The sequence below is a fragment of the Halichondria panicea genome, chromosome 4 (genome assembly GCF_963675165.1).
Source record: "Halichondria panicea chromosome 4, odHalPani1.1, whole genome shotgun sequence".
Classification (NCBI taxonomy): Eukaryota; Metazoa; Porifera; class Demospongiae; order Suberitida; family Halichondriidae; genus Halichondria; species Halichondria panicea.
In genome coordinates this window covers 1,344,470-1,371,113 of record NC_087380.1, presented here as the reverse complement: position 1 = coordinate 1,371,113, position 26,644 = coordinate 1,344,470, and the positions used below count along the sequence as shown (strand labels likewise).

At 43.2% G+C, this 26,644-nt stretch overlaps 2 protein-coding genes across 2 annotated transcripts in view; both read right to left on the bottom strand.

Annotated features, from left to right (window-relative positions):
- The window catches only part of LOC135334956 (uncharacterized), a 24,656-nt gene extending 11,423 nt beyond the window's left edge, over positions 1 to 13,233 (bottom strand). Inside the window, exons 1-2 of the mRNA XM_064530335.1 lie at positions 12,788 to 13,233; positions 12,326 to 12,649 (exon numbers count right to left, since the gene is read on the bottom strand). Of these exons, the coding sequence (XP_064386405.1) occupies positions 12,326 to 12,649; positions 12,788 to 13,016 (553 nt within the window). The 5' untranslated portion in view covers positions 13,017 to 13,233. The remainder of the gene's footprint in view (positions 1 to 12,325; positions 12,650 to 12,787) is intronic.
- LOC135334962 (receptor-type tyrosine-protein phosphatase kappa-like) lies at positions 664 to 26,644 on the bottom strand. Its single transcript, XM_064530350.1, has 26 exons — positions 26,566 to 26,644; positions 25,788 to 25,885; positions 25,306 to 25,638; positions 25,066 to 25,248; positions 24,583 to 24,768; positions 24,347 to 24,529; positions 24,116 to 24,292; positions 23,888 to 24,061; positions 23,637 to 23,822; positions 23,252 to 23,581; positions 23,083 to 23,188; positions 22,838 to 22,944; positions 22,564 to 22,761; positions 21,773 to 21,969; positions 21,584 to 21,668; positions 21,225 to 21,307; positions 21,098 to 21,134; positions 20,724 to 20,938; positions 18,938 to 19,234; positions 17,090 to 17,333; positions 16,954 to 17,024; positions 16,592 to 16,726; positions 1,482 to 1,610; positions 1,272 to 1,423; positions 1,086 to 1,221; positions 664 to 890 (listed from the first exon to the last, which is right to left on the bottom strand). The coding sequence occupies exons 2-26, from the start codon at positions 25,855 to 25,857 to the stop codon at positions 816 to 818; spliced, it is 4,089 nt and encodes a 1,362-aa protein (XP_064386420.1). The 5' UTR covers positions 25,858 to 25,885; positions 26,566 to 26,644; the 3' UTR covers positions 664 to 815.

Genomic DNA, 26,644 nt, shown 5'->3' with positions numbered 1-26,644 from the left:
TAAAAAGGCTCGAAAATTAAATCTGCAAAAATTAACATCTTTAACGGTATTTCCTTAAAAGTTTATACCCTCGAAATATACTCGCTATACAGTAACACAACACATATACCCTCTCACCTCATATCTCTTCTAAACAGGTACTTCCAGACAATGAATCCGTTCTTGTTCTTCTCTGGCGAGCACTCCCCCTGTAATGAGGCAGTTACACGTACGAGTAAGGGCCCTGTAGGAGAGAGGTTGAAACAGTACTCTAAAAATACTTCGATCTCCATCTGAAAGGACTCGCTCCAAAATCATAATGCAACTGATTATAACTGTATAGAGTTATGGTCACTGATTTGATCCAATAATGTATGTGTGTATGCTTGCTTCTGATGAAGGAAACTATTAATTAAACGAGCATGCATGTTGGCTTTAAGGTTATAAAAGGTCTATAGATAAAAGAAGGAGGAGGGTACAAGTACAAGGTAGCTATTAAAAAAGGCTTCTCAATCTGAGCTGCATTCATTAGCAATGTTATGCGGCTGTATGACAAGCCATCAGTTAAACATAACATTATCACAAGACGACCTGAACCACGGCCGCCACAAAAGACACAATCTATTTTAATTGGCCGATTTTTAGTTAGGCGACTCTCGTCCAAATCCTCCCAAAATTGATTCATTATACTGAAAAGACTAAAAGGACATTGTGGCAATACACGAAACTAAAATCCTACGTCTAACTTCAAACATGTGCACATTATATTAGAATCTCCCCCTCCCAAATGTGAGCGGAACAAAAGCTGCTACCCAGTTCTAGTTTCCATTTTAGTTTCAGAGAAAGTTTGCATAAGTATCGAAGGAGTCCAAGTAGACCAACAAGGCCTCGAAAACATCCTTGTAGTTGTCCTGTGAGGGGGAGTGGCACATTAATACACATACACTGCAGACACACAATGACTGTGGTGTATGGTAGAAAATACAAGTAATGTACAGCTATTGCAATGCATGGTGAAATAATAGCCCTCTCTACCGCCAGCTGATAGGTCTGGCTTGTAATTAAGTGATACAGGCTTCATAATAGCTCTAAGCAGATGAACTCACGACTGAGGGTACTGCCCCTGGCTTGTGGACCCTGAGAGCCTTGACCACCTGGAACACATCCACCACTCCCTCTGTCTTGCAACGGTCAATGGTAGTAGCTACAGAGCAGTACATACCAGAGCGGGTCGCAGTGTCACTGGAAACAACTAATTATTAAACACATAATTACTCACAAAAAATACACACCTGCAGTGGACCACAATCGCCTTGTTTCCAGTCCTCCTTTGAACCTTTACAACCTCCTCATTGACGTCAGTTATAATCTTGAAGTTTGCACATGCACCAGTCGACTTCCAATCAAGAATTTGGATCTGAATTATTTGCAGAGTTTTTTTTGTCTGGAGAAAAAATTAAGGACGATAAAGAAGCAAACAAAGATTATTATGAATAACACACCTTCTTGTTAAGTACGCTCAGTTGCCTCATAACGAATCCAGTGTTGACTTCCTCCCCCAAGTTATCAATGGTGAACTCACCGAAGGAGGTGACATTGCCACACTCTGGCCAGTACTGGGAGCATGCCTCCTACACACACACACACACTCAACAGGGGGGACCTCTAATGGGGAGACCATCTCTTACCTGCCCATTCTCACTGAGTGGAGTCAACATCACAACAGCCGCACACTTCCTGTCATAGATCATCTTCCAGAAGTTACGCACAGTTGAGTCCAGTGGATTCTGGGCAATGATGTATGCCTTCTGGTGCTTGTAGCCCTGGAGGGAGGGAGGGGACCACTGAACATCAATAATAATAAGTGTAATAATGGTGTGCTTAATGAGTGATTTATTTCCAAATTGTCCATTTTTGACAAAAAGCGTGCATGGGCTATATATAAGTGGGTCAGGCCTGTTTCCAGAGCTACGTATCTTTGATTGTTGCGAATGTCTAAGTTGTGTTCTAGCCAAACACGTGCACTTTGCAAACACACTTAGTATTACATTGACAAAGACGGCATTGATGTAGTCACGGCCAGGCTCCTGCCCTTTCAGGAACACACGGTGATTCTCAACTGTGGAGTTGGTAAAGGGGCGTTTACATATAATCAGGTAAAGATCGTTTATTCTAAAAACTTACTTGGTAAGTACTGTATTCCCCTGTTCAGGTTCTTGTGTCTCAATGCACTACTGCAGTTGACCTCATTCGGATTTGGAGATACCTGTTCCAGAATTTGGAATTGGTATTGGAATTCTGTGATGGTTTTTCCCGGGGCCACTGATGACATCTTCTGTATCTGTCTGCGCAGATCTGCAGCACTGATTTGAGTGTCTCCACACGTCACTGACTCCAGGATAGCATCGTGGATGAACACATATTGGTCCTATAGGAAGAGGGGCAATGACTGAACATGATCAGTGGAAGCAGTGTATCAATTCGAATTCACTGTACCAGAAATAATTTTATCAAAGAGAGAAAGGCTAAAATTGTACATAATGCACAATCATGTGGCCTATACTGTACTCGCCGACGGACAACAATAACAGCAAAAAAAAATGAAACAAAAAATGAAACCAACAAAACTAGCTATAGACACAAGAACAACAACAACCATGTAACACACAAACAACTGAATATTAAAACCAAAAATTCCGTACAGTGTGCTTGCATATACTATTCTGATTATGGTATAAAGAATTCCACAAGAAAGGTGGAAAAAATGAGTACTTATATATACAGGTGATCTTAGTAAGCACAAAGATATACTGACGAACTATAGCTAGATACATAGATTTAGTTTGGAAGAACCTATAATTATGCATACCTGACAGCACATTAGCCTAAACTTTAAGTTCATCAAGACATTTCTGATACAATTCGGACCACTGATATATAATGTACTGTAGGGCACTTAGACTATCCTGCATTAGCTGGTATCTAGCTAATGGTTAGCGTATGTGCAAGAAGTCGATATACCAGGCCTACTCTCAAAGGAAGTGGGCGTGGGGACGAGACCCATTCATTTTTATAATACCACGTATTAGTTAATGTACAGTGTAGAGGGGTTTATGACAGTAAACCTCCCGACTACGAGGGCGTAAGCCCGAGGGGGAGGTGTGGTTTACTGTCATAAACCCCGAGGCACTGTGCATTAATTGATATATGTCCCATCTGATTGGCTGACTGGTTGCTATGCATCAAGCTTGCATGACTACCACATAGCAACACTATTCAAACAAGAAGACAACTAGGAAAAGAGAGCTCGTCCACACACCAGGGCTGCTGTCCACACTCAAATCCTTGTGCGCAGCCTGGACAGAATATGAGCAGCCAGCCCCTCCCTCCAAGCGAACGGTACAGAGCCACTCCCCCTCTCTGTTCAATTAGTCAGCCCCTCCCTCCACTAATACTGCGCAGCAACCAGCCAGAAGAAACAACCAGCTAGCTCTACCAGCTCTCTTCAGCTATGCCAGGCTAGTAGGCAAACAAAGGTAAGCTTAAAATAGCCACTCCTATATTATTACTAAACTGCCTTCAAATACAGAAGCTGAACAGGCCTAGTGCAGTGCGTGCAGTATTAGTGCTTGAGCAAGGCTCAGCCTGAGCCCAAGCCCTCTCCCAGAGTGTCTCTAAAGCAGCTCCTTCTGCAAGCACAGAACAGAATTTTTGATGAACTAGTCTACAGACTACACCCTCTGTCTCTATGTTTTCATTTATGACATTTTGTTTCTCATGCAAGACATTTCCATTCATCGAAAACACCATTAATTTTATTTTTGCTGCATATGCTTGAGGTGCCAATTTATGAGCCATATTTTCCCTTGTAGCCCTGAGGTGCCAATTTATGACAGTTAAACCCCACTAGACTACATGGCAAAAGTGTAGTAGGTGGGATATATTATACTATAATTATGTATAAATGTTTCCCTGCATGCTATATGTAATCCTACACATTATTATCAGTTACAGTGTTTAACTGTGTAATTGTCTATATAATAGTGCTTACCCGGGTCTGAACCATTTTCATCCTCTGGTTGCGAGATTTGACAACGGTACTGGAAATATCGACGATACCCTCGGTTGCGATCTGATCGAGGACATTATCAATGGCAATGTAAGTGCCTGTGCGCCCCACACCAGCACTGCAGTGGACCAGGAGGGGACCTCTTGATGGTTTGTGTTGGGACTTGACCCGACGGTGGAACCCAAGAATGGGCGTGGCATAGTCAGGCACACCATGATCAGGCCATGTTGTGAAGTGAAACTGGGTGGTCTTGAAAGGTTTCCCACTTTCTCCTTTGATCTGAGACAAAGAAACATCTCACAATAAAAAGACCCACAAATGCAATGTGAAAAGTTGTTAGTTGAGGAAACACGTGGAAACAAGAATCTCGCGAGAGCATAACTCCAATCCATTACAATAAAGACAAACATTTCACAACTAGAGCACTGAAGTGCAAACCTTCGGCTGGTGACATGATTATAAAGAAACCAGAAGAGTGATATAATGTAATGCATGTAGTGGTGTATGACTGAACTGTCTTAGCCTCCTTCGCAGCCTCTCCTTTTTCTGTTCTTTGTCACAGAAGAGAAAATTGGAGGAACAAAGAAAGAAAGAAGGAAGCAACTAAGAAAAAGGAGAGCCTGCCTTGCTAAGTCGCGTGATCCCCTACTGACGTAGACAAATTTTAACGAGCGTGGGCGAGAGAAAACCTCAATAACTGTCCTCCCACACAGTACTTGGAGCGCATTTACCAGGAACATAATCTGTTTTGAACAGTACAGTACAGTGCAGTAGAGTCAGCCTTCGTGAGACCTTTAGTCAGTAGAGGAAGTATGAAAGACTAGAGTAGAGTAGACTATACTGCTGTAATAATTATATCTACTAATCAAGTGGGTCTGTTCTGAACTCAGGAAAAAAAACTGAGCTAAATTTAGATATTTAGTCTCTTTAGTCTTTACTAGGTAAGCCCTCGTCTACGATGTCTCCACGCTTGATTCTGGCTTACTATCTACGATGCTAACAGCTTTTATTTAGAGTTTGCAATGCGTAGGCATGCTGTAGCTTTTTGCTCTGTCAGGCTCCGCCCAGCTAGTGATTGCCCACGTTCATTTTCACTCGTCTACCACTCGTCTACCGTCACGCGACTTAGCAAGGCAGGCTCTCCTTTTTCTTAGTCTCTTCCTTCTTTCTTTCTTTGTTCCTCCAATTCGTCCCGTATTTTATCTTATTGAACTACAGTGACAAAGAACAGAAAAAGGAGAGGCTGCGAAGGAGGCTAGAACTGTCTAGCACAGCAACTCAGGAGCAATAAAACTAAACCAGACCAGTGGCATGCAGTGAGAACAGAGTTTTAGTGGTAATGAGGCATGCCCAGTGGACTAGGATCACAAGCAACGATGCCTAGAGTCTCAGAGAAGTACATGTATGATATGACTCCTGGGATCCTGGAGAGTCAGCTAACAGAGCAACAAACAAGTCACAATTCTAACTTTCTATTGTAGTGACCCTTTTCCACTGTTTTTGGTACGGGATCACTTCAGCTGTAAATATGGAGGATGTCTCGAATAAAGGCCGCGTGTAGTTAGCTAGCTAGCTGCCAACGTGCAAGTAGTCTCGAATACCCGCCTCAACCTAAAAGCTTGAGTCTGGTCAAACTCACATATGAACTTTGTTCTGCACAGTCAGCAAAGTCAAGTGGGCTACACGCCCACAAGCATAGTGATAAAGCCACAAGCCACCGCATGTTAGGGACAGAACATACACAGAGGGCTATATCAGACAGTGTATCAATTAAGGCTAGGAGTTGAAAGCCTACGAGAAAAACACTGAGCTTGAAGCCATCATTGCACAGAGCTAGAGGGCCATGAAACCATGGTCGACGGTCACATTGACATAAATGAGCATTTAGGCTGTTAATTTCGACAAGGTGTTCCAAAGGTCCTGTTGCTAGTCTGGAGAGTTCTAGTATCACATTCTTACAACTCTCTCCATGAATTTTCCTACGTCGCCTGCTAATTCTTTTTACTAGTAACAATTCCATGCTGCCGTGGCGATTATAGCTATAATGATATTCATGTAGACTATAATTTTATTCATGTTCACACCCACTTGTGGTCAATTAAATGTCCAAGAAATTCCTGGACACACTTGAACCAAACCTCAATGTGAGTTTGACCAGACTCAAGCTTTTAGGTTGAGGCGGGTATTCGAGACTAACGTGCAAGTTCAAGCTTCTTAGTTTTTGCTTGCTTTTATTCGACAACCAAGCTCTAACATCGAAATCTACTATTGTTAAAACTAATAACTTATTGTGTGAAGGCTATCCATGCTATAAACGCAGTGCTGTGGCAGCCAGGTGAGCAGATCCTGAAATTACAAACAAACAGACAAACTAAACGACTACTATACCCGTGGCCGCCCACGCGCGCCTCGGGTAATAACAAAAGAAAATGTGTGCATGAAAGTAAACTTTCAAAAAACACAGTGCTAATAATGTCAACATGTGCCACCATTATGCTATTAGGTACTCACTGCAAGTAGTAGGTTTCTGACAGTGTAGTCAGCCAGGACCTGCTGGTCTGTGATGGTGACTGTGAAGGGGCCATAGCTCACCCTGCCACTGTCAGGCCAGTACTGTTGACACTTGGTCTTATTGTTCTCCATGACGTTGGTGAGCATGACTATTATGGGTGGTCTCTCCTGCCACATCATGCGCCAGAAGTCCACCACAGTATTGGGTAGTGGTCCTTTGTGTGGGGAGGGGGGAAATAGACAAATGAAAAACAGTAATGAAGCATTTAACAATAGCTATGATTGTAAAAGCAAGGACACAGCAATTAATGTGCATAATTACTGTCTTGTGTGTACAGTTATGCTCTAGTGAAACATGAAACTGATACCTTGAGAAGCAATGAACTTGTTTCGCTTGACAAAACCCTGCAGAAGAGAGGATAACAACAATTAAAGGTAACATGATAAACATACATAGCTAACATTAGTTATCATGAATAAATCACACACACTCACGTCTACATAGCAGGCATTGATGTAGTCACTCTGACAGTCCTCTTGTCCAGGGATAGGGTCTAAGATAATGAGGTTGTCATCATCTGCAGGAAACCAGTGTGTGTGTGTGTGTGTGTGTGTGTGTGTGTGTGTGTGTGTGTGTGTGTGTGTGTGTGTGTGTGTGTGTGTGTGTGTGTGTGTGTGTGTGTGTGTGTGTGTGTGTGTGTGTGTGTGTGTGTGTGTGTGTGTGTGTGTGTGTGTGTGTGTGTGTGTGTGTGTGTGTGTGTGTGTGTGTGTGTGTGTGTGTGTGTGTGTGTGTGTGTGTGTGTGTGTGTGTGTGTGTGTGTGTGTGTGTGTGTGTGTGTGTGTGTGTGTGTGTGTGTGTGTGTGTGTGTGTGTGTGTGTGTGTGTGTGTGTGTGTGTGTGTGTGTGTGTGTGTGTGTGTGTGTGCGTGTGCGTGCTTGAATCCACAACATAAGGTATAATCAAATCAGGAACTTACACACAAGAATGTTTCCAAATCTATTTTCCTCCTTGTGCTGTTTGGCAATTGCTGTTGAGTGTTCACCTTCCTTACCACCGAGACCCTGTACAGTGTGTGGAGTCAAGATTATATATAAGCTGGTGTGGAGGAGGGAATCAACACAGCACATTAAGACGCTGGTAGAATCAACACATGTATTAAACCCACCAAATAGTTACTGGCAAACTTCTTATTGCCATTAGCATGCTGCTCAGTGACATATGCTCCAAACCCATCCACTGGTATAGGAGTGAGGTCCACCTCATCTGTCACCTTATACACACCTGCGCACACACACATGCACACACACACACACAGACGACATTAAGGAGCATTATATTTCCGAATCATACTAGGATGTGGTAACAATAATTATCACCCAAGAGCAGGCGATTCCACCTGGACTTGCATCCACTATTTGTGGTTATTTGCGTATCAACATAGGTCAATGAATATCATCAAATGTGGTCTACTAATTATAGAACCTGTCGAGCTGTATTAGCTGTACATGCAGCACGAGGGCATGACGTCATGACCTACTTATAACTGATATTCATTCTAGAACATATTTGATGATATTTATACCGCATACCTAAAAGGGATGCAAGTCCAAGAGTGGTGGTGGTGGTGGTACTTTTATCATACACAATAAGACCTTGGTGTATATAGCCTATACTCACCAGTATGCTTAGTTTCCACACAAGGGAAGGATAATCCACCGTCCTGGTCCAGTTCTGTGGCATAGTCTGCAGTCACCTTCCTACCATCGTGGTACCAGGTGAGACTGGGTGGAGGGTGACCTCCCACCTTAGGCTTAATGACCACCTCCTCCCCTTCATTAGCTCTGCTCTCACTTGAGAAGCCAGTGATGGTAGGCTCTACACATAATTATTGTTTTAAAGTGGTGAAATTCATCACACTAATCAGCAGCACTGACCTTGATTTTTTGATATAATAGCCACGCTCCCATCACTGGCATCGCTGTGTTTGGTGTATACAGTAGAGAGACCAGAGTTTTTGACAGCAGGTTCATACTTTTTCTTCCGTGAACGTCTGGAAATAATAACAGTTGTGTTGTCATAATTTAGTGACTAATTATACGCTATTGTGGTGCTGGATACACACGCAGGCTGTAGATTGGAGGTACACAATTGTTTTTAGCTAGATCCACAATGAATGTATACATACACAGCTTGGTACCATCTGCATGGCTTACCTCAGGAACAGTACTAGGAATATGATGAGCAGGATCACCAGAATCACCACCACTATAGCACCGACTGCCCCACCAATAGCAGCAGCAACAGGGACAGAGGGAGAGACTGGGGGATTTATAGACAATTGTGAGTTAGTGTGGTTGCATAATTCAACCCCACTCACCAGTAACCATGACACAATGTGTAGTGGTTGCCCCACTCTCCCTGGGCACTTGACAACAGTAGGTACCAGCTACTTTACTGGAGCCTTCAGCATAGTTCAAACTAATGGAGCTCATACCTCGTGACACGTAGAATCCGTTGGTGTTTGAATCAGGAATGCTGACACCATTTGGTCCTGTCCATCCTCCAAGAGCAGTGCTGCCATTGCTGTCTTGTTCCCTACAGCAGGTGGATAGCTCAGTATGACAGGTGAGGACAGGGGATCTAATGGCCGCCAGTGATAAGGCAGAGTTGTTGGCAATAACACTCGATCCACTACTCAAAGAAATCACTGGAAGGGACAAACAGAAAGTCAAAGCACATGTAGATTAGGTATGTGTGTGAACTTCTTACAGTTACACACTGGAGCTTCTCTTGACCACACTCCACTTGTTCCACTTGTTCCACAAGTTCTGCTCTCACTACCAACAATGTTGTATCCAGTGATACAGGTGTAGGTAGCAGTCATCATGAAGGTGGTTCCAGAGGATGTGTTCACTGCTCCATTGGCAGTTTCATTTAGGGGACCACAATCAACGGCTAATAAAACATATGTAAGAAAATTAATTAGCTGTAGTGTTAAAGCAGGCACTCACGATCACAGATAGGTGCTGTTAGGCTCCAGTTTCCACTAGCTTCACAGGTTCTAATTGTTGCTCTATTGAGATTATATCCATCATCACAAGTGTAGGTGGCAGTGTTCATGAAGGTGGTTCCAGAGGATGTACTAACTTGTCCGTTAGGAACAGTGAGGGGACCACAGTCAACAGCTGTGGAATATGAACACAGTGGATACAGTGTACACAGTCAGTCATGCTACTCACGTGCACAGGTGGGGGCCTCTGGAGTCCATATTGTATCAACCCCACACGTTCGAGTGGCCTCTCCAACAATGTTGTATCCAGTGTTACAGGTGTAGGTAGCATTCATCATGAAGGTGGTTCCAGAGGTTGTGTCTACTGCTCCATTTGAGGGGGCAGTGAGGTTACCACAGTCCACAGCTGTATAAGGAAATTGTAAACAATTAAAACATGTGTTAGTTCAACTAACGATTGCAAACAGGTAGAGATGCACTCCATCCACTGACATCAATACAATTCCTTGTCATAGAACCCTTGTCATAGAACCATTTATAGAACCACTCAGTTCATAGCCAGTGTCACAAGAGTAAGTGGCCACTGCTCCAGGTGGTGGAGGGTTTTTATCAGAAGGTGAGTAGGTCACCATTCCATTGGAGAGGGGCTCACGAGGACACAGAGCTGTGGAAACATAAGGTATCCTCTATACACTTGACTACTACACGAGGCATACCAGTACAGGTGGGTGCAGTGAGGCTCCATGTTGCATTAGCCTGACATGTTCTAGTCACAGTTCCAACCAGAGTGTATCCAGTGTTACAGGTGTAGGTAGCAGTCATCATGAAGGTGGTTCCAGAGGATGTGTCCACTGTTCCATTGGAGGGGGCGTCCAGGGAACCACAGTCAACAGCTAAACGACAAAAATAAATTTGTATTTGATATTGATGGTCATACTCACGATTACACACAGGTTCTGACCCACTCCAGTCTCCATTAGCAGTCTGATCTCTACTACGTGTGTAGCCAGTGTCACAGGTGTAGGTAGCAGTGCCTTGGTAGGTGGCCCCTGTTGTAGTGACTCTTCCATTGATAGGATCATCCAATGATCCACAGCTAACTACTGTAAGGAACAACATTACATGTGTACAATGTGCCTATTAAACTTCTAACCTGTACAAGTTGGATTACCACCATTACTCCACCCACTGACACTACAGGTCCTTGGCATACCTCCACTGAATTCATACCCAAAGACACAGCTGTAGGTAACCGTGGAACCCACAGCTCTGGGAATGGTGAGGTCGCTGTAGGTCACCACTCCATTGGGCGGTACTTGGACGTTGCGGCAAATCACTGAACAGAAATAGCATTTAGTTATATAACTCATAAAGTCGTCAGAAAAATATTGATAATAGTTACTCTTACGTTGATGGTCATACTCACGATTACACACAGGTTCTGACCCACTCCAGTCTCCATTAGCCTGACAAACCCTGGTCTGATCTCCACTACGTGTGTAGCCAGTGTCACAGGTGTAGGTAGCAGTGCCTTGGTAGGTGGTCCCTGTTGTAGTGACTCTTCCATTGATAGGATCATCCAATGATCCACAGCTAACTACTGTAAGGAACAACATTACATGTGTACAATGTGCCTATTAAACTTCTAACCTGTACAAGTTGGATTACCACCATTACTCCACCCACTGACACTACAGGTCCTTGGCATACCTCCACTGAATTCATACCCAAAGACACAGCTGTAGGTAACCGTGGAACCCACAGCTCTGGGAATGGTGAGGTCGCTGTAGGTCACCACTCCATTGGGCGGTAGTTGGACGTTGCGGCAAATCACTGAACAGAAATAGCATTTAGTTATATAACTCATAAAGTCGTCAGAAAAATATTGATAATAGTTACTCTTACGTTGATGGTCATACTCACGATTACACACAGGTTCTGACCCACTCCAGTCTCCATTAGCCTGACAAACCCTGGTCTGATCTCCACTACGTGTGTAGCCAGTGTCACAGGTGTAGGTAGCAGTGCCTTGGTAGGTGGTCCCTGTTGTAGTGACTCTTCCATTGATAGGATCATCCAATGATCCACAGCTAACTACTGTAAGGAACAACATTACATGTGTACAATGTGCCTATTAAACTTCTAACCTGTACAAGTTGGATTACCACCATTACTCCACCCACTGACACTACAGGTCCTTGGCATACCTCCACTGAATTCATACCCAGAGACACAGCTGTAGGTAACCGTGGAACCCACAGCTCTGGGAATGGTGAGGTCGCTGTAGGTCACCACTCCATTGGGCGGTAGTTGGACGTTGCGGCAAATCACTGAACAGAAATAGCATTTAGTTATATAACTCATAAAGTCGTCAGAAAAATATTGATAATAGTTACTCTTACGTTCACAAGTGGGTCTCACAGTGCTACTCCACATCATTGTATCATCATTACAGGTATTATAAATTTTGTATTTGGCGCTTCTATTATGGTGCATGGCGATAAAATCAGTACAGTACTCACGTGCACAAGTAACTGTAGGTGGTGATGGAGACCAGGTACCATTGCTTGTACCATCACTCATACAAGTTATCGGAGTAGCTCCACTGATGGTGTACCCAGTGTCACAGGTGTAGGTGGCCATGTTGGTGGTTGCATCGTATGAGATCATTCCATTAGTGAGGGGAGGCAGTGTGGGGCAGGGAGCTGTGGGGGTGGGGATTAGTATTGGACATAGACAATATAGTCAGCACTCACTGAAGGTGACACATCTCCTCAGTGCTGTGTTATTCCTCACACAGCAGTGTTCTCCATCAGGACTGAAGTGTGTGGGACCACGATACAGAGCAACGCCAAAATTAGGAAGATCTCTGATGAACACTTCGTCCTGAACTGGTAACGATTCACTTTCAAATTGCAATGCACTCCCATCGGGGAACAGCCACAATACACTACCAGTGTCTACGGTGAAGCAAACCCAGGGGCGTGGATAACCACTAGCTCCTGATCCAACATCAGAGAATAAGATGATCTCTCCAGTGTGGTCAGTGTCAGGGGGCTCATGGGATGCTGCCAGTCGAACTGTATGCCATAATACAATAATTGATCTCTGATACCAAACCTATAATACTTGTTTCCAATAGCACAGGTTAGTATTAGCTTAGCCATAATTATAGCTGACTGCATGATAGTATCTATGCATGATCTATATCAACTCACTCAAAGCCTGCTGTCCATACACAAGAGAAGCACTTCCCAGCAGACAGCAGAGAAATAACCTTGAGGGGAACATTCTCATTATTCTTGTAGCCAAGAGTTCATTATTCATCCTATAATGAACTCTTGCTATAAGGTTAGCTGATATATTGCTCAAAGAAATAACAATTATAAGTAGATTCATAATGAAAGCACATTGCTCAATAAGGAAGGTGCACATGACATGCCTCATTGCAGTTCTAAATACTGTTCAGTAGTCCCATCAGCTAGTGTGTATCTCCCTCCATTGTATCCAGGGAACAGGTCCAATAGTACTGCCTGTAGGGACTTGTTGACTGTCATGGCATAGTCCTTGCCCAGGTCATGACGACAGTTGGGGCAGCTGTACACACCCACCTTGAAGGAACGACTCAGACACATTAGTGTGTGTGTGGGGGGGGGGGGGGAAGGGATAGTGTACATAAAATATTCATTGAAAGCAAAACCATTTGACTATATAATCATGGAGAATTTTATGCATTTATATGCATTTATATCTATAATATATAGATGCAATCAAGAGACTGAGTGCTCCTGATACAAAGATAGCAAAAAGCTTCAGCTGCATTCCTCAGCAATGTTATGAAGCCACACAAAGGACCTGTGGTTCCCCACCTTACAGATGTTGTGGCTGCAGGTGGTAGTGATGGGGCTGGTAGACCACCTCCTGACACACGATGCAGTTGAATGTCTCTCAGCAGACCAGCCTTAGGGAGGGAAACAAAGATAAACATTGTGCATTATCAATATACAGCCGAAAATCCACGCGGCATTTCATGCCTGTTACAGACCAAATCCACGTGATGTATAATTAATGTGGAGTGCACAAAACTCATTAAAAAAGACGCTACAATGTCAAGTGTCCATATAGATCACTGGTAGTGGTTGATATGGGAACAGCAGGACAGGTGTTCGTACAGTGGCTCTGTATGGGGAATGGGAACGGGAACAATCACTCGGACTGTCTATAAAATGCTCTCACCTGTTTCTGGTGTGATGAGTCCGTGTCGTATCATAAACTTGAGACACACAAGAGCACTGTTGGGGTTGAAGTGGCCATTAGCTATTTCTTCTTTGATCTGTATAGGAAAGAGATAGAATGAGTTCAACAGTATACTAACAGTATAGTATGCATTGTGTGTAAACGTGCAAATATTGTGTGAGACCCAATAAGATTGACACCACGTCTCTGGTACAATGCCCAAAATACTCACTTAATTATTCTCAGCACCCCTGCATATCCACTGTGGGGAGTATAGCCACAGGGACACTAGCAAGGAGAGGGTGCTACTGTCCCAAAATAATTATGAATATGGATGATACCTATGTTAAAGACTATGATGCAGAGAAGCCTCCTGCTGGAGTTGTACAGTTCTAAGCTTTCAGTATAGTGTATACTTTCTCAGTCATGTCAGTAATGAGTAAATGATGATTAGTATCTACAGCACACAACACACTCTTCCACCTTGTCCATCCCCCAGAGGTAGTACTGGCTGACCTCTCCGTCGAGAGGGGTGGGTACAAAGTCCAACAGTAGCTTGAGGTCGTATACATGAACTCTGTCTCAGGCTCAACACCATCGGCAGCATCGTGACAATAACAACAAGAGGGTATGGTGTTACAAAGACACAGTGATATCTCTAGTCAGTAGTTCCACACCTTACAGATGTTGTGGCTGCAGGTGGTAGTGACGAGCTGGTAGACCACCTCCTGACACACGATGCAGTTGAATGTCTCCTGGATACGACTCAACAGAGACCAGTCTAAGGAGGGAAACAACGAAAATGAATATACACTACACTACACTACTGTAACAGTATAGCATACAGACAATATACAGTAGGTACAGCACATTATAGAGTGTACTCTAAACTCAATGATAACAAACAAAGCTGCTTTGTGTTTTCTTAAGAAAGTAGTAACACATACAATAACATAGTCATAAGTACCAGGTAAGTACTGCCCATGCAGTACCTGGCCTTACATGCATACAGTAAAAACTATATACAGGCACCTCATGCACCTATACTAATTTTGAGGGTATAAATGTTCGCTGATTTTAATTAAATATCGCATGCATGCATGCTGCAAAAAGGCTCGAAAATTAAATCTGCAAAAATTAACATCTTTAACGGTATTTCCTTAAAACTTTATACCCTCGAAGTATACTCGCTATACAGTAGCTATACTAACACAACACATATACCCTCTCACCTCATATCTCTCCTAAACAGGTACTTCCAGACAACAAATCCGTTCTTGTTCTTCTCTGGCGAGCACTCCCCCTGTAATGAGGCAGTTACACGTACAAGTAAGGGCCCTGTAGGAGAGAGGTTGAAACAGTACTCTAAAAATACTTCGATCTCCATCTGAAAGGACTCACTCTAAAATCATAATGCAACTGATTATAACTGTATAGAGTTACGGTCACTGATTCGATCCAATAATGCATGTGTGTATGCTTGCTTCTGATGAAGGAAACTATTAATAAAACGAGCATGCATGTTGACTTTAAGGTTATAAAAGGTCTATAGATAAAAGGACAAGGTAGCTATTAAAAAAGGTCTCTCAATCTGAGCTGCATTCATTAGCAATGTTATGCGGCTGTATGACAAGCCATCAGTTAAACATAACATTATCACAAGACGACCTGAACCACGGCCGCCACAAAAGACACAATCTATTTTAATTGGCCGATTTTTAGTTAGGCGACCCTCGTCCAAATCCTCCCAAAATTGATTCATCACTGAAAAGACTAAAAGGACATTGTGGCAATACACAAAACTAAAATCCTACGTTTAACTTCAAACATGTGCACATTATATTAGAATCTCCCCCTCCCAAATGTGAGCGGAACAAAAGCTGCTACCCAGTTCTAGTTTCCATTTTAGTTTTAGAGAAAGTTTGCATAAGTATCGAAGGAGTCCAAGTAGACCAACAAAGCCTCGAAAACATCCTTGTAGTTGTCCTGTGAGGGGGAGTGGCACATTAATACACATACACTGCACACACACAATGACTGTATAGTGTGTGGTAGGAAATACAAGTGATGCACAGCTATTGCAATACATGGTGCAATAATAGCCCTCTCTCTCTACAGCTAGCTGAGAGATCTTGCTTGTAATTAAGTGGTACATGCTCTATATATATAATAGCTCTAAGCAGATGAACTCACGACTGAGGGTACTGCCCCTGGCTTGTGGACCCTGAGAGCCTTGACCACCTGAAATACGTCCACCACTCCCTCTGTCTTGCAACGGTCAATGGTAGTAGCTACAGAGCAGTACATACCAGAGCGGGTCGCAGTGTCACTGGAAACAACTAAATATTAAACACATAATTACTCACAAAAATACACACCTGCAGTGGACCACAATCGCCTTGTTTCCAGTCCTCCTTTGAACCTTTACAACCTCCTCATTGACGTCAGTTATAATCTTGAAGTTTGCACATGCACCAGTCGACTTCCAATCGAGAATTTGAATCTGAATTATTTGGAGAGGTTTTTTTGTCTGGAGAAAAAAATTAAGGAACGATAAAGAAACAACTGAAGATTATTATGAATAACACACCTTCTTGTTAAGTACGCTCAGTTGCCTCATAACGAACCCAGTGTTGACTTCCTCTCCCAAGTTATCGATGGTGAACTCACCGAAGGAGGTGACATTGCCACTCTCTGGCCAGTACTGGGAGCATGCTTCCTACACACACACACACACACACACACACACTCAACAAGGAGAACCTCTAATGGAGACCATCTCTTACCTTCCCATTCTCACTGAGTGGAGTCAACATCACAACAGCCGCACACTTCCTGTCATAGATCATCTTCCAGAAGTTACGCACAGTTGAGTCCAGTGGATTCTGGGCAATGATGTATGCCTTCTGGTGCTTGTAGCCCTGGAGGGAGGGGGACCACTGAGCTTCAATAATAATAAGTGTAATAATGGTGTGCTTAATGAGTGATTTATTTCTGGCCCAAATTGTCCATTTTTGACAAAAAGCGTGCATGGGCTATATATAAGTGGGTCAGGCCTGTTTCCAGAGCTACGTATCTTTGATTGTTGCGAATGTCTAAGTTGTGTTCTAGCCAAACACGTGCACTTTGCAAACACACTTAGTATTACATTGACAAAGACGGCATTGATGTAGTCACGGCCAGGCTCCTGCCCTTTTAGGAACACACGGTGATTCTCAACTGTGGAGTTGGTAAAGGGTCGTTTACATATAATCAGGTAAAGATCCTTTATTCTAAAAACTTACTTGGTAAGTACTGTATTCCCCTGTTCAGGTTCTTGTGTCTCAATGCACTACTGCAGTTGACCTCATTCGGATTTGGAGATACCTGTTCCAGAATTTGGAATTGGTATTGGAATTCTGTGATGGTTTTTCCCGGGGCCACTGATGACATCTTCTGTATCTGTCTGTGCAGATCTGCAGCACTGATTTGAGTGTCTCCACACGTCACTGACTCCAGGATAGCATCGTGGATGAACACATATTGGTCCTATAGGAAGAGGGGCAATGACTGAACATGATCAGTGGAAGCAGTGTATCAATTCGAATTCACTGTACCAGAAATAATTTTACAAAGAGAGAAAGGCTAAAATTGTACATAATGCACAATCATGTGGCCTATACTGTACTCGCCGACGGACAACAACAACAGCAAAAAAACTGAAACAAAAAAGCAAACCAACAAAACTAGCTATAGAGACAAGAACAACAACAACCATGTAACACACAAACAACTGAATATTAAAACCAACGTACAGTGTGCTTGCATATACTATTCTGATTATGGTATAAAGAATTCCACAAGAAAGGTGGAAAAAATGAGTACTTATATATACAGGTGATCTTAGTAAGCACAAAGATATACTGACGAACTATAGCTAGATATATAGATTTAGTTTGGAAGAACCTATAAATTATGCATACCTGACAGCACATTAGCCTAAACTTTAAGTTCATCAAGACATTTCTGATACAATTCGGACCACTGATATATAATGTACTGTAGGGCACTTACACTATCCTGCATTAGCTGGTATCTGGCTAATGGTTAGCGTATGTGCAAGAAGTCGATATACCAGGCCTACTCTCAAAGGAAGTGGGCGTGGGGACGAGACCCATTCATTTTTATAATACCACGTATTAGTTAATGTACAGTGTAGAGGGGTTTATGACAGTAAACCTCCCGACTACGAGGGCGTAAGCCCGAGGGGGAGGTGTGGTTTACTGTCATAAACCCCGAGGCACTGTGCATTAATTGATATATGTCCCATCTGATTGGCTGACTGGTTGCTATGCATCAAGCTTGCATGACTACCACATAGCAACACTATTCAAACAAGAAGACAACTAGGAAAAGAGAGCTCGTCCACACACCAGGGCTGCTGTCCACACTCAAATCCTTGTGCGCAGCCTGGACAGAATATGAGCAGCCAGCCCCTCCCTCCAAGCGAACGGTACAGAGCCACTCCCCCTCTCTGTTCAATTAGTCAGCCCCTCCCTCCACTAATACTGCGCAGCAACCAGCCAGAAGAAACAACCAGCTAGCTCTACCAGCTCTCTTCAGCTATGTTAGGCTAGTAGGCAAACAAAGGTAGCCACTCCTATATTATTACTAAACTGCCTTCAAATACAGAAGCTGAACAGGCCTAGTGCAGTGCGTGCAGTACTAGTGCTTGAGCAAGGCTCAGCCTGAGCCCAAGCCCTCTCCCAGAGTGTCTCTAAAGCAGCTCCTTCTGCAAGCACAGAACAGAATTTTTGATGAACTAGTCTACAGACTACACCCTCTGTCTCTATGTTTTCATTTATGACATTTTGTTTCTCATGCAAGACATTTCCATTCATCGAAAACACCATTAATTTTATTTTTGCTGCATATGCTTGAGGTGCCAATTTATGAGCCATATTTTCCCTTGTAGCCCTGAGGTGCCAATTTATGACAGCTAAACCCCACTAGACTACATGGCAAAAGTGTAGTAGGTGGGAAATATTATACTATAATTATGTATAAATGTTTCCCTGCATGCTATATGTAATCCTACACATTATTATCAGTTACAGTGTTTAACTGTGTAATTGTCTATATATAGTGCTTACCCGGGTCTGAACCATTTTCATCCTCTGGTTGCGAGATTTGACAATGGTACCGGAAATATCGACGATACCCTCGGTTGCGATCTGATCGAGGACATTATCAATGGCAATGTAAGTGCCTGTGCGTCCCACACCAGCACTGCAGTGGACCAGGAGGGGACCTCTTGATGGCTTGTGTTGGGACTTGACCCGACGGTGGAACCCAAGAATGGGCGTGGCATAGTCAGGCACACCATGATCAGGCCATGTTGTGAAGTGAAACTGGGTGGTCTTGAAAGGTTTCCCACTTTCTCCTTTGATCTGAGACAAAGAACATCACACAATAAACTACAATAACAAGACCCACAAATGCAATGTGAAAAGTTGTTAGTTGAGGAAACACGTGGAAACAAGAATCTGGCGAGAGCATAACTCCAATCCATTACAATAAAGACAAACACTTCACAACTAGAGCACTGAAGTGCAAACCCTCGGCTGGTGACATGATTATAAAGAAACCAGAAGAGTGATATAATGTAATGCATGTAGTGGTGTATGACTGAACTGTCTAGCACAGCAACTCAGGAGCAATAAAACTAAACCAGACTAGTGGCATGCAGTGAGAACAGAGTTTTAGTGGTAATGAGGCATGCCCAGTGGACTAGGATCACAAGCAACGATGCCTAGAGTCTCAGAGAAGTACATGTATGATATGACTCCTGGGATCCTGGAGTCAGCTAACAGAGCAACAAACAAGTCACAATTCTAACTTTCTATTGTAGTGACCCTTTTCCACTGTTTTTGGTACGGGATCACTTCAGCTGTAAATACGGAGGATGTCTCGAATAAAGGCCGCGTGTAGTTAGCTAGCTAGCTGCCAACGTGCAAGTAGTCTCGAATACCCGCCTCAACCTAAAAGCTTGAGTCTGGTCAAACTCACATATGAACTTTGTTCTGCACAGTCAGCAAAGTCAAGTGGGCTACACACCCACAAGCATAGTGATAAAGCCACAAGCCACCGCATGTTAGGGACAGAACATACACAGAGGGCTATATCAGACAGTGTATCAATTAAGGCTAGGAGTTGAAAGCCTACGAGAAAAACACTGAGCTTGAAGCCATCATTGCACAGAGCTAGAGGGCCATGAAACCATGGTCGACGGTCACATTGACATAAATGAGCATTTAGGCTGTTAATTTCGACAAGGTGTTCCAAAGGTCCTGTTGCTAGTCTGGAGAGTTCTAGTATCACATCCTTACAACTCTCTCCATGAATTTTCCTACGTCACCTGCTAATTCTTTCTACTAGAAACAATTCCATGCTGCCGTGGCGATTAGCTATAATGATATTCATGTAGACTATAATTTTATTCATGTTCACACCCACTTGTGGTCAATTAAATGTCCAAGAAATTCCTGGACACACTTGAACCAAACCTCAATGTGAGTTTGACCAGACTCAAGCTTTTAGGTTGAGGCGGGTATTCGAGACTAACGTGCAAGTTCAAGCTTCTTAGTTTTTGCTTGCTTTTATTCGACAACCAAGCTCTAACATCGAAATCTACTATTGTTAAAACTAATAACTTATTGTGTGAAGGCTATCCATGCTATAAACGCAGTGCTGTGGCAGCCAGGTGAGCAGATCCTGAAATTACAAACAAACAGACAAACTAAACGACTACTATACCCGTGGCCGCCCACGCGCGCCTCGGGTAATAACAAAAGAAAATGTGTGCATGAAAGTAAACTTCCAAAAAACACAATGCTAATAATGTCAACATGTGCCACCATTATGCTATTAGGTACTCACTGCAAGTAGTAGGTTTCTGACAGTGTAGTCAGCCAGGACCTGCTGGTCTGTGATGGTGACTGTGAAGGGGCCATAGCTCACACTGCCACTGTCAGGCCAGTATTGTTGACACTTGGTCTTATTGTTCTCCATGACGTTGGTGAGCATGACTATTATGGGTGGTCTCTCCTGCCACATCATGCGCCAGAAGTCCACCACAGTATTGGGTAGTGGTCCTTTGTGTGGGGAGGGGGGAAATAGACAAATGAAAAACAAGTAATGAAGCATTTAACAATAGTTATGATTGTAAAAGCAAGGACACAGCAATTAATGTGCATAATTACAGTCTTGTTTGTACAGTTAAATTATGCTCTAGTGAAACATGAAACTGATACCTTGAGAAGCAATGAACTTGTTTCGCTTGACAAAACCCTGCAGAAGAGAGGATAACAACAATTAAAGGTAACATGATAAACATACATAGCTAACACTGGTTATCATGAATAAATCACACACACTCACGTCTACATAGCAGGCATTGATGTAGTCACTCTGACAGTCCTCTTGTCCAGGGATGGGGTCTAGGATAATGAGGTTGTCATCATCTGCAGGAAACCAGTGTGTGTGTGTGTGTGTGTGTGTGTGTGTGTGTGTGTGTGTGTGTGTGTGTGTGTGTGTGTGTGTGTGTGTGTGTGTGTGTGTGTGTGTGTGTGTGTGTGTGTGTGTGTGTGTGTGTGTGTGTGTGTGTGTGTGTGTGTGTGTGTGTGTGTGTGTGTGTGTGTGTGTGTGTGTGTGTGTGTGTGTGTGTGTGTGTGTGTGTGTGTGTGTGCGTGTGCTTGCTTGAATCCACAACATAAGGTATAATCAAATCAGGAACTTACACACAAGAATGTTTCCAAATCTATTTTCCTCCTTGTGCTGTTTGGCAATTGCTGTTGAGTGTTCACCTTCCTTGCCACCGAGACCCTGTACAGTGTGTGGAGTCAAGATTATATATAAGCTGGTGTGGAGGAGGGAATCAACACAGCACATTAAGACGCTGGTAGAATCAACACATGTATTAAACCCACCAAATAGTTACTGGCAAACTTCTTATTGCCATTAGCATGCTGCTCAGTGACATATGCTCCAAACCCATCCACTGGTATAGGAGTGAGGTCCACCTTATCTGTCACCTCTTCTTCCTCATCTCCCTCTGGTACCACTATCAACTGGAGTTCTTTCTCAGCTGTGCCAGAAGGTCCACTGGCCACCAGCTTATACACACCTGCACACACACACATACACACACACACACACACAGACGACATTAAGGAGCATTATATTTCCGAATCATACTAGGATGTGGTAACAATAATCACCCAAGCAGGCGATTCCACCTGGACTTGCATCCACTATTTGTGGTTATTTGCGTATCAACATAGGTCAATGAATATCATCAAATGTGGTCTACTAATTATAGAACGTGTCCAGCTGTATTAGCTGTACATGCAGCACGAGGTAATGACGTTATGACCTACTTATAACTGATATTCATTCTAGAACACATTTGATGAAATTTATACCGCATACCTAAAAGGGATGCAAGTCCAAGAGTGGTGGTACTTTAGTTGAAAATCTCCCGCTTGGGGAATATTGCTACTACATCCTGGTTTGATATCAGCTGCATGTACTGGAAATATCATGCTCCATAAAGCCTTTAAAGTGATCGCCAGCTGCAGTAGCTATAATGTTTGTTATCAATATGCAAACCATGCAGAGTTTGTTTTCAATATGGAATACTTTTAGAGATTTGTAGACTACACACTGTGGTAAATTTATCATGCACAATAAGACCTTGGTGTATATAGCCTATACTCACCAGCATGCTTAGTCTCCACACAAGGGAAGGATAATCCACCGTCCTGGTCCAGTTCTTTGGCATAGTCTGCAGTCACCTTCTTACCATCGTGGTACCAGGTGAGACTGGGTGGAGGGTGACCTCCTACCTTGGGCTTAATGACTACCTCCTCCCCTTCATTAGCTCTGCTCTCACTTGAGAAGCCAGTGATGGTAGGCTCTGCACATATTAACACATATTTTATACTCAGGTCTTAAGTGGTAAAGTTCAGTACACTATAATCAACAGCACTGACCGTGGTCTTTTGATATGGTAGCCACGCCTTCATCACTGGCATCACTGTATACAGTAGAGAGACCAGAGTTTTTGACAGCAGGTTCATACTGCTTCTTCCGTGATCGTCTGGAAATAATAACAGTTGTGTTGTCATAAATTCAGTGTATTCTGGTGCTGGATATACAATGAACAGGCTTGTAAACGTTTGTTGTGGGTACACAATTGTGATCCACAATGAATGCACATACCATCTGCATGGCTTACCTTAGGAACAATACAAGGAATATGATGAGCAGGATCACCAGAATGACCACCACTATAGCACCGGCTATCCCACCAGCAACGGCAGCAATAGAGAGAGAAGCAGAGACTGAGGAATCGAAATAGGACAATTGTGAGTTAATCTGTGGTTGCATATTTCAACCCCACTCACCAGTAACCATGACACAATGTGTAGTGGTTGCTCCACTCTCCCTGGGCACTTGACAACAGTAGGTACCAGCTACTTCACTGGATCCCTCTGCAAGGTTCAGACTAATGGAGCTTATACCTCGTGACACGTAGAATCCATTGGTATTCGAGTCAGGAATGCTGTCACCATTTGGTCCTCTCCACTCCCCGAGAGCATTGCCGTTGTTGTCCACTCTTCTGCAGCAGGTGGTGAGCTCAGTGTGACAGGTGAGGGCAGAGGATCCAATGGCCGCCAGTGATAAGACAGAGTTGTTGGCAATGACATTCATTGGTCCACTGCTCAAAGGAATCACTGGATTGGGAGAAAATGGTCAAAGCACAATAATTATGATTGCAGTTAATCTTACAGTTGCACACTGGAGCTTCTCCTGGCCACACTCCACTTGTTCCACTTGCTCCACAAGTTCTGCTCTCATTACCAACAATGTTGTATCCAGGGTTACAGGTGTAGGTAGCAGTCATCATGAAGGTGGTTCCAGAGGATGTGTCCACTGATCCATTGGCAGTGTTATTTAGGGAACCACAGTCAACAGCTAATAAAACATACGTATGTAAACAAGTTAGCTGAGTGTAGTGTACGCTTGTTTAAAGCACTCACGATCACAGGTAGGTGCTGTTAGGCTCCAGGTTCCATTAGCTTGACAGGTTCTATCTGATACTCTATTGAGATTGTATCCATCATCACAAGTGTAGGTGGCAGTGTTCATGAAGGTGGTTCCAGAGGTTGTGTTGACTTGCCCGTTAGGAACAGTGAGGGGACCACAGTCAACAGCTGTGAATTATGAACACAGTGGATACAGTGTACACAGTCAGTCATGCTACTCACGTGCACAAGTGGGGGCCTCTGGAGTCCACATTCTGTTTGCCTCACAAGTTTGAGTGTCCTCTCCAACAATGTTGTATCCAGTGTTACAGGTGTAGGTAGCATTCATCATGAAGGTGGTTCCAGAGGATGTGTTCACTGTTCCATTGGAGGGGGCGGGGATGTCATTACAGTCAACAGCTGGGAAGTATACAAGAATAGATGACATAGGCAAACTGTTATTCTATGACTTACCTGTACAAGCTAGTACAGGCTCCCACATCCTATTCGCCATGCAGGTAGCTGTTGCTGTGGTGACTGCAGTGGAGATCCAATATCCAGTGTTGCAGGTGTAGGTCACTGATCCTTGGTACACTGTGCTAGATGGTTGTCCAGGAGATGCATTGTTGCCAGGGGGAGGGAGCGTACAATTTACAGCTGAGTAAGCAAATATTATTGTAATTGGAACATAATGCAACAGAATAACATACGTTGACAAGTTGGTAGAGGCTCCCACATCCCACTAGCCATACAGGTAGCCATTGCTGTGGTGACTCCATTGGAGACCTCATACCCACCGTCACAGGTGTAGGTCACTGTCCCTTGGTAGGTTGTTCTGGTGAGTATTCCAAGAGATGCATTGTTGCCAGGGGGAGGTGGGGAGCCACAATCCACAACTGAGAGTAACATGATATTACAGCTAGTAGAATATGTATGCTTGCATTGCGCACAAATAGAACAAGAAAAATGGTTTGCTGCTGATAATTATTAGAGTGGCGCTTAGCGATGTAACGTAAAGTAATAGTACTTAGCTGTTTCACAGGGCTATAATAGTATGTAATAGCCTTGATTTCAGTTTCTTTTCTAATTACCTAAATGCCAGCAAAAACCAGAACTTAACGCTCGATTAGAGTAAAACATTGTGTAGTTGGTGCTTCAAATATGGTGCATGCTGAAGACGGTACAGTACTCACGTGCACAAGTAACTGTAGGTGGTGATGGAGACCAGGTACCATTGCTTGTACCATCACTCATACAAGTTATCGGAGTAGCTCCACTGATGTTGTACCCAGTGTCACAGGTGTAGGTGACCATGTTGGTGGTTGCATTGTATGAGATCCTTCCATTAGACAGGGGACTCAGTGTGGGGCAGGGAGCTGTGGGGGTGGGGGTTAGTATTGGACATAGACAATGCAATAATTATAGTAACTCACTGAAGGTGACACATCTCCTCAGTGCTGTGTTATTCCTCACACAGCAGTGTTCTCCATCAGGACTGAAGTGCATGGGACCACGATACAGAGCAACGCCAAAATTAGATGTAGGAATATATCTGATGAACACTTCGTCCTGAACTGCCACCCCTCTACTTTGGTATATGGGCAATTCACTCCCATTGGGGAACAGCCACAATACACTACCAGTGTCTTCGGTGTAGCAATACCAGGGGCGTGGTAGACCACTAGCTCCTGATCCAACATCAGAGAATGAGATGATCTCTCGAGTGTGGTCAGCAGGAGAGGCCTCATTGGATGCTGCCAGTCGAACTGTATGCCATAATACAATAATTGATGCTCTGATACCAAACCTATAATACTTGTTTCATCTACTATCCAATAGCACAGGTTAGTATTAGCTTAGCCATAATTATAGCTGACTGCATGATAGTATCTATGCATGATCTACATCAACTCACTCAAAGCCTGCCCATACACTAGGGAAGCACTTCCCAGCAGACAGCAGAGAAATAACCTTGAGGGGAACATTCTCCTATAGCTATAATAGTTTGTAGAGCTGATGTGAGAGAAATAATTATATATTGAAAGCACAAAGTTTTATACAAAAATCATGATATTAAAGGAAATGTGCACATGACATGCCTACATTGCAGTTCTAGAATAACACTACTGCATGCACCATACAATAAATAAATTTAGAAAGACAAGCATTACTCTAAATCAGTTATAGTAGTATACAGTCCAGGAGTACACATAGGGTATAATGATGCTTCGAGATACCTTCTAATTTATCGGACAGCAAAAAATAAGGAAATGTCCGGGTATAATTGGAACATATTTTTATAGAGCCATGCGAAGTGTCCAAAATTATTAGAAGAAGCGAACAGCTGCATGCGAGCTAGCTAAGTTTAATAGAACAGTGTGCGACTGAATAGTTGCACTATATAGCTATCTAAAACTAGCTACTCAAAGCTATCTAACTGCAGCACTCTAAGTCTTACTTGCCGTCTATGAAACTTTTCAAGGTACTGTCTGGATATTAAAAGCACTGGAGTGTCCGTTGTATTAGAACAACGAAAATTGCTCAAAAGAGTGTCTGGGGTAATTAGAAGTGTCCGATAAATTACAGTAACACAGTCATAGTACTATACCAGGAAGACTGACCAGTACATCTCCCTATAAGCGATTACTACAAAATCGCATGCAGTACTCCCAGACAGCTATATAGTGACTCACTCATACTATGGAGCGCCATAGAGGACAAAATTCATGTCTAAGAATTGTACATCATCGACCTTGTTCATTAATTTTGATG